The sequence below is a fragment of the Homarus americanus genome, unplaced genomic scaffold (assembly GCF_018991925.1).
Source record: "Homarus americanus isolate GMGI-L3 unplaced genomic scaffold, GMGI_Hamer_2.0 scaffold38850, whole genome shotgun sequence".
Classification (NCBI taxonomy): domain Eukaryota; kingdom Metazoa; phylum Arthropoda; class Malacostraca; order Decapoda; family Nephropidae; genus Homarus; species Homarus americanus.
Genome location: NW_024720818.1, coordinates 5,053 through 20,304, shown reverse-complemented (window position 1 = coordinate 20,304; position 15,252 = coordinate 5,053). Strand labels below are relative to the sequence as shown.

Below are 15,252 nucleotides of genomic sequence, written 5' to 3'. Positions count from 1 at the left end.
AATTTACCTTATGACGGTACTCTCATTATGAAGGCTATGCAACCAAATCTTGATGGCGATAATTGTACCGTAGCGTCTTGTAAATCTTGAAAGACTGAGCTTTTAAGGAAAAAATAATTAAGAACGGAGAGCATCGTGTTCCCAAACAACGCTAAGTTCAGCATGGAGTGTTGGTTCTATGAGTCGTTGTTTCAGGTTTCCTCCATTCTTGAAATTAGTTATTGCGGTAGTGATGAGCAGGTCCTAGTGAGCCCGTCGTTCATGAAACGACGGTGTCATTTTAAATCGTTTGGTCATGAGCTGCTCACTTTAACTCTAATGCTAATGGGTTTTTTCTATCTAGTTTCTCGTTTTAGCTTTTCAATTGTTGTCTTTTAACAGCTTACTATTGGTGTTTTTGAGCCTCGATTTCAGTGATTCATCGGCTCAGTTTCAGTGTTTTAACAGCTCAATCTTTAATGTTTTAATGTGTCAGTCTAAGTGTTTTAACAATTACTCTCGGTGTTCTGACGCATCAAGTTCAGTGTTTTAATGCTTCATTCTCACTGCTTTAATGTCTCAATCTTACTATTTCAATGGCTCAGTCTATATGTTTAACGCCTCAATCTATGTGCCTTAAACACTTCAATCTCAAGGCTTCAACTTTTTAATCTCAGTTCTTTTAGTGTTAAAAGGTTTAATACTAGTGTTTTCAATTTAATATTTTAAGTGTGTTGAACGAATCAATTCGAGTGTCTTATAAGGCCTAATCCACAGTAAGTGTTTGAATTGGCTTAACCAGGTTGACTTACCCGGTTCAAGGTACACGAGTCAGAAGTCTTTTATACAATTCAATCAGCAATCCTTAAGGGGCCCAATCTAACAATCTTGAAAGCCTATTTTAAGTATTCTAAAGATTCAATCTGCGCATCATAAATGTTCACTTGGCATATTTCCACAGTTCAAACTTGAGTTTCTTAAAGTGGTCCAAATATAAAAATCTTAATTAACTTAACGTGAGTGACAACGGTACACTGATTAAAAAGTTTGACGAGAAAAGTGTAGTGGGGGCGAGTGAGTGTGCGATGGCTGGTGATCTTGAGTGAGCACTGGCAGCCGAGCAAGTGTGCGGTTGGCCCCACTGAGCGGTTCACTTTGACAGGGGAGGGAGGTGAGTGCGCATGTGCTAGTCGTGACGTCACCACGGACGGGACCTGCACCATTCACCCACTCGGTCCATTTAGTTAAGAAGACGAAGGTAACCGTAGCTGGTCCTTTTATGTCCACGACAAGTAGTTTGTACCACTGTTCTTGGTGTTCCACATGGACTGTAGTGTTAAAAACATCTGCTTGAGCTGCCTTTGTCCCTTGTAAAAACCAAAGTTTACTGAAGGTCACTTAAAAAATACGTCCTAATAAAAAAACTTTAAAAAAGCTATTAAACTTTCTTTTATTATTGTACATACGATACCTTAACATGTTTGAAAAATCTACTAGTGTTGTTGGTTTACTCAAGGTTCTCACATCTAAGCATAATGATGTTCAGTAGTTCACACATCACTGCCAGTCAACCTTCCCGACCTTACTGTCCCACGTACCACTTCCATCTAATAAGGAGTAAAGGTCAGACATGTCCTCACCCAAGCCATGACTATGACCGTGGTTCTTGCGCTCTCCCCACCCCTCTCCATCCCTCCACCCAACTATTCTCCTCCCCCTCGGTCCCTCCTTCCCCTACCACCATTCACACTTCCCCATCACGATGTATGCAAGCATGAGAATCCATGACATTTCCATCGATGACATTACTGAGAATAGAAATAAATAGCTGATTACATAGCAAATTTTGGCATTTAGAGGTAGATGCATTACTTACATCCGATACCTGTAAAAGACGGAAGAAAAGTTCAGTACATTGAAGTAAATAAAATTAAAAATAAGACTTTCTTTATCGAAGTTTTCGTCTGAGTTTTTCTTCAGCTTCAGTTTAGGCTTTTACCAGGACGTTAATGATGGCATATTCAAAAGAACGCCGCCGTTGGCAAAGGACAGGACAAGTCTGACGTAGTGACCAAAAGCACGTCATTAGGGGTTGTGGTGACACACTCCTAGCAATGTTGATGGCTTGTACGGGCCTTAGAATTTCAACAACCGAAGATCACAACAAGATGTTTTCGATTCCTTGAGAAAGTTTTCTGCTGACGATGATCTACAGTTCCAGCGATCAAAATACAAATCATCGCTAAGTCAACCAACTGCATATAAGCCAGTCAGTGAATCTTCGAGTTAACTGAATCAGTCTCTGTGAAACAACGTAGCTGACAAGAGCAAAGGCTGAGTCTGAAACACCATGTCAAACCCACGTGTCTGGTTGTGTGCCGCTGGTATACCCACGTCTGGTCGTATGGCACGTCTGATGAGTACCTGGAGTGACTTTCGAAGGCTTTAGTGGCCATCACGTGTAGACAAAAGAGAAAGTAAAAAATAAAACTCCTCTCCTCCAGTAAAATTCGGTCACCAACCAATGTGGCCGCGATTTGTTGACGCATCACTTAGGGTTTCAGCGATGATTTACCTATTTCATCACCCAAAGTTGTGTCTAGTAGAGACAGTCGAGTTCCCAAATGTGTTAATAGTGGTCTCGCGTTAAAAAATGCAGGAGTAATGACTAAGGATCGTGTGCGGTCGTTATTCCACGCGTTATAAAGTTAACGAAAGTAGACGTGATGGCTCACTTTAGAAATTAGTGACTTTATATGAATTCAAGTATTTATTGTTTATGTTGCATGTAAGCTAAAACTATGCGGGAATGTGTATGGCGTGGACGTATGTGCTGTCAGTCTTTCATGTCACCTTCTATAGTCTTCTTTCATCACTCTCTTCAACCATTATTTTCACTTCCTTGGCTCCCTGTTTCACTTCCTCCATCCCACGCAAATATTGCTAAGGAAGGAATGATAATAAATAGCTGGAACGTTATATTGACAATCTTAACATTACCCAGACACAGATGCTAGATATAGTCTTTATAAAACAGGATACAAAAGAACAGTTATTTTAAGGATTTTATGTGGTCCACACTTATAATAACACGAAGTCTGGTGGAGGTAAGTCATAAACAATGCGGTCGTGATTCAGTGCCTTGAAAGAAGTAATAAACTAACAATTTTTCTTCACATTCAAAACTAAGCATTGGCTGTAATAAAGAAAGTCCGTAAGTTACATAATATTTAGTAGACGAATACAATACGCAGAAACAGGGAACCAGGAATCTGATTCAGAAACGGTGGGAGTAGGATTACCATTTTGTATCTTACCAAGGCCAATAATTGTCTATATAATATATACACTGGCTGCTTTCCGATAAGATTATATTTAGGAATACAATATGTACTAGGTACGTTTGTAGGTGTTGATAGGCGTAAAATACGCTCTAATATATTACGACCTGTTAAGAGAACTTGGTCAACAGAGACATCTTTTACCCGTGCTGCCATCTGCTGGCAGAATGATACAGCTGGGAAGGTCATGACATAATAATCATCTATAATCTGATAATTATAGTACCCAGGCACGCTAAATGCACATACGATCTCGCAACTTCCATATATATATATATATATATATATATATATATATATATATATATATATATATATATATATATATATATATATATATATATATATATATATATATAAAATGAGAGAAAATACTTATTATGTAGGAAATGGTTTATTAACTCTGATCATGTTCATTTACTTATTACACGATACTAGTCCGATTTTCCTTAAGTGTACAGACCAATAACATCGCTTAATAACTAGAATATATAATATGCAAAAAAATAACAAAGGAACAGACACTTTCCTCCATTAACCACACTGCATCAACACACTCGTAGCCAACACCACAATAATGAACACATGGTCAGGATAAACACGATAATGACCGTGAAATACGCGAAGACCTCTTTAGACGGCAACAAAACAATGACCTTAACATCAATTCCACACTGACCCCTAAATCGAAAGCGACCTTCCTGCCCCTAAAATGCATATATCATGTCTATCGATATCCGAAGACTCAGTAAGTTACGGCCCTAAATATTAAAATCATCCCTTGCAGTAATGACCTATAATGACCTTGACCTATGATTCAGTAACGCCAAAAGCGGGAGCAAAACTTTCTCCCACTGGGGTCAAAATAGCCATGCAACACTGAATTGATCTGTGCATGACTAATCCACTTACCTTCCCTTTCCTCCTCAAAAAAAATATAAATATCATTAGCAGAACTAAATAAACCATGGGCTACTAGCTCATTGACCTCAGAATCAATAAGAAACTTTCTATAGTTTCCTCACTGGAAGCTTGAAACTGAGGCTTAGGGTCAGTTTGTAGCAAGGCAGAAGATTGGTTGGCGAACGGATGCGCGAAATGTTAATTCCTTCTTTTCCAACTACGGAAATTATCAGAAATCAACATAAAATAGTCATTATATCTTAAAATATCAGAATATAAATACGATAGATTAGATACTGAATGCCTTTTCTCCTTTCCGCTCGCCAACCAATCAACTGCCTTGGTACAAACTGTCCTAAGCCTCAGTTGCATGCTTCGAGTGAACAGACTATAGATCTAGAGCCAAGGTACTTTTGAAGTTCACTAGTGCTTGAGAAAACCAAATTCCGTTCCGAGAACTCAAAAGGTGTGTATAACAGCATACAACAGCAAGGGTAATGAAAATACCCTCTTCGGCCAAGAGTAAGACACAATAAACCGAGAACCAATAAAAGAAGACTCAATAAAGCTGAGAAACAACGAAAAAAATATATTTACAACAAAATAATATACAATAAAACATAAAAAACTTCATACTATGAAATTAAACCCACAATAAAACATGGCAACAGAATTAAGCATTATTAAAGATGGATAAAGTAAACTAGGATAAATACAACAAAACTTGATTTTAAACAACAACACAAGACAAAACAAAAGGAATACTAAACACAGCAAAACTAGACACGATCAATACCATACAATAACAAGCAAACGCATTAATACCTGACTCATTATTATTATTATTATTATTATATAATATATATATATATATATATATATATATATATATATATATATATATATATATATATATATATATATATAACTGCAATACCAAACAAGCCAACACAAAACAAATAAAACCATCACAAAAATTGTGACAAAGTCCCAGGATATCTACTTAACACACAATTGCAGGGTCTCAATTCTTTCTCTTACTTTGACAACACAACAAACATATATTGTTTTCGCAATTTATCTTATTTTTTATTTATTCATGGTCATTTATTATTATTATTATTATTATTATTATTATTATTATTATACAGTACTGTATTATATTTTTATTCAATATTTTTTATAATTTTATAATTTTTATTAATTGTTCTTATTTTTTATTTTTTATTAATTATTATTATTATTATTATTATTATTATTATTATTATTATTATTATTATTATTATTATAATTATTATTGTACAGTGTACCGTATAATATTTTTATTTAATATTTTTATAATTTTTATTAATTTTTAATATTTTTTATTAATTATTATTATTATTATTATTATTATTATTATTATTATTATTATTATTATTATTACTATTATTATTATTATCATTATCATTATTATTATTATTATTATTATTATTTATTATTATTTTATTATTATTATATATTTGCCCCCAGGCCCTGATGTGGGTCATTGACCTGTGCCCTGGTGGTCTAATGCCCGTAAAAAAAAATAATAATAATATTCAACAAAACCAGACATGAGCCAAATCAAACACTAAGAGTTACAAACAAAGCCAAAAAACAAAACAATAATAAAAAACAAAACCGATTACAGTAAAACCAGATACAATTAAACTACGCGAGAAACAACCACAAAAAACACAAAAAATTAAGACAACTACAACAGAGACACTTAAAAGATGACAACAAATCCAACCACAATTGAAACATGACACTTTGAAAACACCACAAGAACACCAGACATAGTAACACACAGTAACACCCACGACAAAACCAAGCCGTACATATTAAAACCAAACCGAACAAAAACCAACATAACAAGACCATATCACACACACACACACAACAAGACCACATATACTAAATTTTGAATTAAAAACCAAACAACAAATTTAAATCACGAAACCAGCCACAACCATAAGAAAAACAAACCATTCACAACAAAACCAGACACAACAAAACCAGTCACAGAAATACAAAACTTGACAAAACCAAAGAAAAACAACTAGCAAATATTATATAACAAAATCTGACATTAAAACCCAAGATACAACAATCGTAAACCCAACAAATAGCTAAATAAAACCAGAAAACAAAATTAAAACAGCCAGAACTGGATAAAAAAAAACCATGATAAAACAAAATACGAAAAAAAAACTAACCAAACACAACAACACGAAAAAAACCAACAAACATAACAAAACCTAAGAACACCAGAACCAATAAAACTACAGCTAACATTATGACAATATCACCTGCCCAAAATAAATTAAAAACTCAAGTCGATAAAATATATTCAAAACATCTATTAAACAAAACGTAATAAACCCAAACACAATAAAACACTCAACCAAATTAACAAAATTAAACCCAACAAAACCAAATTTTAAACCTTACTGCAAAAAAAATCACAATTAAATCTGGATACATCTAAACCAGAATCCTCAAGAAAAAGAAACATTGAAAACCCGATTCGTCAAAACCACTGACATTAAAAACTATGCGCAATAAAACCATACATATCAAAACTTGACAGACAAAAGGTAAACATAACGTTACTTACACAATAAAACCAAACACAACGAAACCAAACACGACAAAACTAAGCATTCTAAAACAGGGTAATAAAAACCAAACACACTAAAACCAGATGTAACAAAACTAGGCATAACAAAACCAAACAATGAAACCAAACACAATGAACAACCAGACGCAATAAAGCAAATTTAAACGTAACACACTAAGTTCATTTTTAACTCCGAATATGAAAAATCACGACGAACTGGAATCATAAAACAAAGTAAAAACAGACAGAGTAGAAGCAGACATACACAAACCCAGACAATAAAAGAAACAAATTAAAATCAGACATAATTCAAACACACTAAAACCAGACAAATTAAAACAAGACATTAAAATAGAGTAAACAAAATACAATAATATCAGGTACTATAAGACCAAACTTATCTAAATCAAACACAATAAAAACAAACTAAAGACAACCAGATAATAATAAAAAAACACAACAGCAAATGTAGGCACAATGGATTAGGTACACAACAAAGGAAAATGATAATAAAAATGTAACCCAACAAAACCCGAGTGATAATTAGCGAGTGTGTCAGCTGTCAACATCACACTGTAATTAAGGAAGTAACCCCGTGCCTTCTTTATATTCATTAAATAACCTCGACTGTCGTTCATCAGTGTTATTGTCATCTTGCCTTTGGTCCATCAACCAGATCACCAGTCAAGGTTCATGAATGTTGGCCCACCTTTGAGAAAAACATTTGTTTACATTTATATGTTCATAAACACATGTACACAAAGAAACACGAGCTTACAAAATTTCACACATGTTTATATATGCACAAGCTCACACACACACACACACACATATACAAGTAAACAAACAAGAGCATACGTCTGCGCGCACACACACACACTACTCCGACAATAGTTCAAAACTCCCATGATATAATAACCAGATGTGGTGTTAGTGTGGCTGGAGGATCATCGTCTGCACCAACACCGTCAACAGATCGATCAACCATGACCGTTTCTCCTCTTGTTACTCTTTAACACCTAAAACCTTTTATAGGATGCTTCAAGGAAGTGTCTTCTTTATACTCTTTAAATGAGGAAACTAAGATATATGTTAGAATAACCTCAACGTTTATGTTGGTTTTCTAATAGAGAGATGCACCTGGAATTGAGGGATTTGTTGTCCGTAAGATATATATACTGTAAATAACGTTGAGGTAGTTGTGTGATTACTACAACGACCAACACTAAAAACCTACGGCGTGAATTCAAGTGCCTCTCCCCCTCGCTCTCCTGACACCGATCATTCACAGTAACTGTAGGTATTGGCGCCACTGATTTAGTTATTATCAATAAATATATCTAAACATCCTAAGTACAGTTATTTGATAATCATCAAGAGTTGTGAGTGTTAGAATTGCCTGTGATAAGTGACCATAAGTGTTTGCCAAGATACAGTACATTGGTAGCCTCAAAATTCACGACCCCTAAAACAAAAATAATTATGTTAAAGATGGGATGTCTGACCTCGCTTAGATAAAATATCGTCGTGCCTGTTTCATTAAACCAATCTCTCAATTCATCTTCAGTTTGTCAATTTTCTACGCAGTTGAGGATAATGCCTCACTTTTATGTACAGTAACACGAATGGAGGGACAGAATGTACGAGACCAGAAGGTCACTCTCGTTGCCTTTATCAGCCTCACAGAACCAGATGTCCCCAGTGCCGCATGCTTTATGCCCTCAACTTTCTTCCACAAATCCCTCTTACTTTTTCTAAAATAAAGTTTACCCCCTCATCGTCCATCTAAGTAACCTGACTATCATTGTGCCAACTGTCTCTATCATGCTTCTTTTGCACCTGACCTGACCTCATATCATAAACCAGTCACCCTTAGGTCACATACCTAACAGCGACTCACAAGTTACTGGGGTAGCCGGCAGCCCTCTTCTGGGTCGTAAGCTTCGCATCCAAGCATGTATTAATTTACCGTATATTATCAATTTAGTGAGTCAGTCCTCTACACCCTACAATTTACCCCTACTCTCCCTTAATGTCATTGTCGCAGTTATAACCTGTTCCTTTGTTGCAGCCGACAAGAAGGACAAGGCCCCGGAGCAGTGCCCGAGTAGTACCAGCGGCGTGGGCGTGAGAGACGTGGGCATGGGCACGGCCCTGGTGACACCCGTCCTCTTGGTCTACTCCTCCATGACCCGCCCGTGAGGAGAGTCACGCCTGCCTCACCTTACAACACACAAACGCCTCTACTTGTAACAGCCGCCGTTGAGGACAGAGGCTGTTCAAAACTGAAGACGACGATAAGTTGCTGTTTGACGCCGCTTTAAGTATGTTGAAGACGACGACAAGTTGCTGTTTGACGCCGCTTTAAGTATGTTGAAGACGACGACAAGTTGCTGTTTGACGCCGCTTTAAGTATGTTGAAGACGACGACAAGTTGCTGTTTGACGCCGCTTTAAGTATGTTGAAGACGACGACAAGTTGCTGTTTGCTGCCGCTTAGTATGTTTACGGGACGAGTCGTCGCGTCGTCCCGCTAGATGAGTGCTATTTAGCCAGAATCTGCCGCGCTAAAGCAGTTTATACACAGATTCTGTAGCAGTGCTAAAGTGTCGAGTACAGTTTGAGCTGACAGTGGTTACAGAGGACAAAAAGATTGGTCTAACTGAAAGTTGTGGAAAAATCATCTCCGTTTCAGACTGCAAAACATTGTGCTGTTAACGTTGCAGTTAAAGAAAGAGTTCCATAACCTAGGAAACGGACAGACAGCCAAGGATATATTACCTCTAAGGGCTCCAAGGAGGGGGATTAAACATGGAGTGATACTTGGGACTCAGGGCAGAGATAACGGGAGATCCCACAGAGTGTAGGAAAGGGAAGGTCCCTCAGGGTATGTTGTATGGGAGCGTCTCAGGATCAAAGCTGGCACTTGCTACATTATAATCGTCTAAGATAGCCTATATGTATAGTAAGGATGAAGTGGCTAGACTAAGGTGGAGTTGTCCTGTTGTGTGACGTTGGGTGGCGAGGGAGGGAGACAAGTGTGGAAGGCAAGGACACTCCGCTGCCTAGACCGCTCGCCTTGTCCAGGGACAGTCAAGCCAGCAGTCTTAAGGTCGTCAATAAGGCTTTCTTCTTGCTAGTTAATTAGCGGAAGGTGAGCCTTATTAACACCTTGCATCTTAACTAAGTATTCGCATTGTTAGACCTCGTATTTTGGTTCTTTAGTAAAGCCTCGCCAATAGCTTGGACGTGGTATAGCGAGGACTCACTCATTACCAAGAAGTCATGTACCCTACGCCTGCTGTAGGAATGGGGTGGAATTCTACCACTTTCTTGAGGCATTCAGCAAAATGTCTCTTTCTGGACGCTACGCAGAGTTATAGCCCGTAAGATGCGTGCACGCCCTAATCTACTCCTCTTTAGAGATGACACCCTGACTCAGACAACTCATACATATCTCTCCAGTAGTTCTAGAATTTCCCATACAGTGTGCTTGGTTTCATCAGGTGTCCCGTGGTCCTCATGTTTTGGTTGGTAAAAATATGGACTACCACTAGCATCCCTAACTCCGTCTGGTAACTACAGAGATTCCAATCAGAGGAGAGACACTGGTTGTATGTGAGATTTATGATAGGAGATTAAAGATAGCAGATAACATCACTCTAACCAGGTTACATACATCTGATACTATATCCCGTCAAAATAGCTATGTATTCCAGTGTCTGTGGCGTAAAAGATGTGGCAAGGGGGATCAAAAAGTAGCCGTTTTGGCGGGAAATAGTCACAAATTCGCCAATGGTTCCTAAAGTGTGACTCTCGGTCTTCATTCCTATCTTAAAATATCATATATCTCCATGACTCCTGGATCTGATGCTAATGGTAGTTTTAATATTCACTAATATGAATTTTTTTTCTCCGCTATATACTAGTTAAATCGACTTGACTCAGATGTTGGCGTAAATTGCACAAGAAACACACCCGTTGTTAACTCTTGTCTTAAGTGGATTATAATAATCATACTGTCTAACCTCTTTGCCTGATAAAACGATCATATGACAGAGCTCGTATAGTCGTTTTATTCCTCATATATTCTTCATAATCTCAGATAATCACTGTCACATAAGAGAGAAGATATAATGATAGCTCTTGGTTGATACCGAGGACGATTTTGATGTTTGATTTTAGTATAAGTGACATGCGGAGCCCGTCGAGATGACGTCAATGGTAGCTCACTGTAACCATAGATAGTTTATAATCCAACCCCACCCACTATAGCGTTAAGGCTAGTATATAGCTATATTTCATGCGACTTCCCTTTTATTTTGAAGGCTTATTAAGAAATTCTATGATGGATAAGAGCCGTCGCTTGCATCAGGGTATGAACATAAGGGACCTAGCCTGAGTCCCTCACCCGCTTGTTTGACTGCCTGGTGCCTCCTTCCCACGGGCTCCCCTCCTACACTAAAATCACGTTTTTCTTGTTAGTTCATATGTACATTCTTGAGAGTTTCCTCTTTGTTTCGTCCTTTCTAGATAGCTTTACAAAATATTATTAACTTAAGGATATCTCTAATGTCAAATGTCTATGGTATACTGTTGCCGACTGCCTCTGATCGTTCGTATGCTTGTGGGTGTTAAACTATGTACAAACATTAGCAAGGCGTTTAGTCGCATTGATTATCTCTTTTTGTGTAATAATTCGGGCAGGTTCAAAAACATTGTAGATCAAACAAAAAATCAAATGATATATAGTGAATACGGTATTTTACGAGTGCTGAAAACCGACTAGACTAAATGTTATCCAAATGTGTCTTTTGGACCTGCTTAGCTGAGCATACTGAGACAGAACCTGTTATAATGTAGCCAATCAGAACTCGCGGGGTGGTTTGCTGTGCGTTCTAATTGGTCAATTCTAGTGAAGACAATACGAGGGATGTGACTCCTAATAAGTCAAAGGGTAGATTTTATTCTTCTGCTAACACACACACACACACACACACACACACACACACACACACACACACACACACACACACACACACACACACACACATAAACAAGGCTATGTAAACCTTCTCGTGTTTATTGTACATATGGGAAATACTAAATACCTTCTATTCTCTGCTGAGAAGTGCTTCGTTTTACGGAAGTACTTGTAATGATACGTGTCTTGCATGTGTATATATACAGCAGTATTTGTAGCGTCTCGGAGTATATAGTTCTATTCAATATATTACAATATAATTAGTAGATTTTCTTCACAATTATTCATAAATTTTGTTTGTGGTGTAGTGTATGACCCTCCAGTAGACCTTGCTGTTATGCTATTGGTGCTTAAAGTCCCTAGGGTCATTCTCCAATTTCAAGGCTCTTCGGTAAGTCTCATTAAGCCACTATATGACATAAAGAGTAAAGGCCTTACTGAATACTCATAAGACTGGAGAAGCGCCCTAGATAGCCGCCTAGAGCAAGAGAAACCCTTCGATTTTCAGCCTTTTATCTCAATTTAGACCCGATCACTGCCGCATACATGACGTGCGCTGCTGCTTCCTGCTCCTGGTAAGCACTCCGTGAAGGTTTTCCGTTCTACTTCAGTCAGAATGTGAAGCTTTTTGGAATGTTCCCTGGGTTAAGGAATACCAGTACCGTTGCACGTAGCCCTCCGACGTCGTGGAAAGCCAATAGAAACCAAGGGATAATGTCACGTGGTCAAACAGAAGTATGTCCAGTTGTCGGTGTAGTCACTGCACCATGATCAAAGAAAAGCATCCTTAATGGGAAGGTTGATGGAAGTATCTCAGTGACCAGTGATGTAGAGAGAAAAAGTTGTCTCGTGTATGACAATGATCAAAGTACAGTTGAAAATGAAAGAGCCAGATATTGAGGCTTCACTGTGTCTCTATTGTTAAGAACATTTGAATGTGTGTCACCTGACCAAGTGGTTCCCTACCGCGCGGGAGTGTGATGAAGTGTGTCTAGCCGTGACCCCGACCCTCAACATCACCTCGGCCATCCCGGGCAATCCCAAGAAATGAACCGAAACACAGATCAGCGGGCTGAGGCGGGCCCAGACAGTGGTAAAACATGATGTCTCTTAAGGGCAATATATAACTAACATCACATATCTGTCACGACTAGACGTATGTGTGTGTGGATTACCACTACCAGTCCGCGAGTGCCCGCTGAGTCCACGCACCACGTTGGAGTCGTCGGAGGGCAGGAACAGCCTGTTCATCCCCAGCTTTCCAAAAGTTTATTTGAGGATGATTAGCTCATCTTAAATGCCATTATTTTTGCCTTTTATGACATTCATGATAATCAAATACGACTTTTCGAAGCACTGACGCAACTATTTTTTTTTCTTAGATATAAGTGATACATGTAATTTATTTCATACATAACCATCGTTGATCATGTTAGTAAACTCTCACACTTACGTTCGTTGTTGTTCTCTATCTCTTGTGAAATGTTTATTAAAAATGATCGAAATGTTACAAAATTACTATAGATATAAATAAATTTCTAATCACAACATAGTATTATATTCAGGTCTTGTTGATTAGCTGAATTTACTATCAAACAAAGGGAATAGATTTTTAAAGTTTATTCACATTCAGGAAATTCAGAGCAGTGCAATTATAAAATTCCCGCATGCGTCTAGCAGAACAAATATCACCGCGTTTGTTTACCTTGCCAGCCTTCCTGTCTGCCTACATGAGGGCGCCCTGTGTTCCTCTGTTGGCTGCTACACATACTTTACCTCCATCACACCCCAAGCTGTGTTCTTCCTCTCGCGCTTAAGAGACAAGAGTCGATACAGAGGGCGGGAGGGAGCGATAAAGAACAACTGAAACACAAGCACTTGGGTCTGAAGTCCAGTATCAAGTTGACACACACACACACACACACACACACACACACACACACACACTAAAACTTCATGAAAAAGCCAAAGTGCCATCCCACACACACATTCAAGCACAACAGGTCCGCAAAATTAACGATGGATATACACCATGATGCCATAGAGGCCCACAATACCAATAAACTACGAGGGTGACACATGAACGATCCTCACTGACTCTCACAAAAGATCCTCCCAGTAAATCAACATATCAACACAACACGCAATTAAACTTCTTGGGAAAACCAGTCTGGCAAGTCAAGCCAAACTGTCTCGAGTTCCCTCTCCCCATCTGACGCTCTAACTCTCTTCACAGCTCTGCGTTTTCCCTCAATTGCGTTTATCCTTTGTTTTCATTCTCCTGCTTCAGTCACTCTAGGGGAATACTCTTCAGTATATCTCCGTCAGGGAAGAAGATCTCTAGGGTCATGCAGTTAGTCAGTCAGCTATAGAAATATAGGTACTGCTTCTTTCTCTCTAAAGACATTCAGTTGGTATATCTCACAAGCGCTGGTGAGTCGTCGAAATGGTAGATCACCGAGGAGCACAGCTGGTGTTTCTTAGAGCACAGCTGATGTTTCTGAGAGCACAGCTGTTATTTCTAAGAGCACAGCTGGTGTTTCCTAGGATCTACACAGTTGACAGGTGTTTCTAGATATAGAGCTGATTGGATTTCTAGATGGTCGCAAGTATTAGATTTTCTTAGCGATGTTGCCAAAAAATACGCAGCAGCTATAACATGGCAAATGAAGAGTGACTTTGTGAATTTACTGACGCCAAAAGTATTTCCCAAGACTGTTATTCCACCCTCAACATTATTCAGTTTCCAATTTTTTCCAGATCAATTGTAGTGCTTCTGTAAGGTTGTTTTTCCTCCTCATATTAACGATAAATTAATCCTTATTGACTGACTACTACTTATACTTTTGAGAATCATCACTCTCCAATATTTACTCAATTTTCACTCACAAAATATATTACAAAACTCTCTCTCTCTCTCTCTCTCTCTCTCTTGAAAACTGGTATATGTAAAATTATATGTATATCGTAGTAACATCAATAAAGTTTTTACGATTATGTGTGTTTCTTTTTCCCTCACTGCTTGTGTTGTAATTGTTGTATACTGTAGAGACGCTCCGGACAAGAACAAGGTAAGCGACAATGAGATGTGTTTCCAATAAAGCATACAAGGTCTAATAATAATAATAATAATAATAATAATAATAATAATAATAATAATATTGTAAAAGAGACAGGTATCAACGTATAAAGGCGAAAAAAATTATCTTATTGGGATAAAACGGAAAATTATTTACGGTTTTCAGACATAAGCGAGAATTTATTGGTGCTACAACCCTCATACATATAGGATGCTAGGAGACCCATAAGACACGTGACCGGGACACAGGTAATGAACTGGGGGCATAAATCTTTGAGATACAGTGTAGAGGCTCAGGATACACTGTAAACTCACACTGAACC

At 37.9% G+C, this 15,252-nt stretch overlaps 1 protein-coding gene across 2 annotated transcripts in view; it reads left to right on the top strand.

The window, feature by feature from the left end:
- The window catches only part of LOC121861266 (acetylcholinesterase-like), a 185,737-nt gene extending 170,890 nt beyond the window's left edge, over window positions 1–14,847 (top strand). For both annotated transcript variants that reach the window (XM_042358911.1, XM_042358909.1), the window contains one exon: window positions 8,939–14,847. In XM_042358911.1, the coding sequence (XP_042214845.1) occupies window positions 8,939–9,069 (131 nt within the window). In that variant the 3' untranslated portion in view covers window positions 9,070–14,847. The remainder of the gene's footprint in view (window positions 1–8,938) is intronic.
- Window positions 14,848–15,252: the final 405 nt, after the last annotated feature.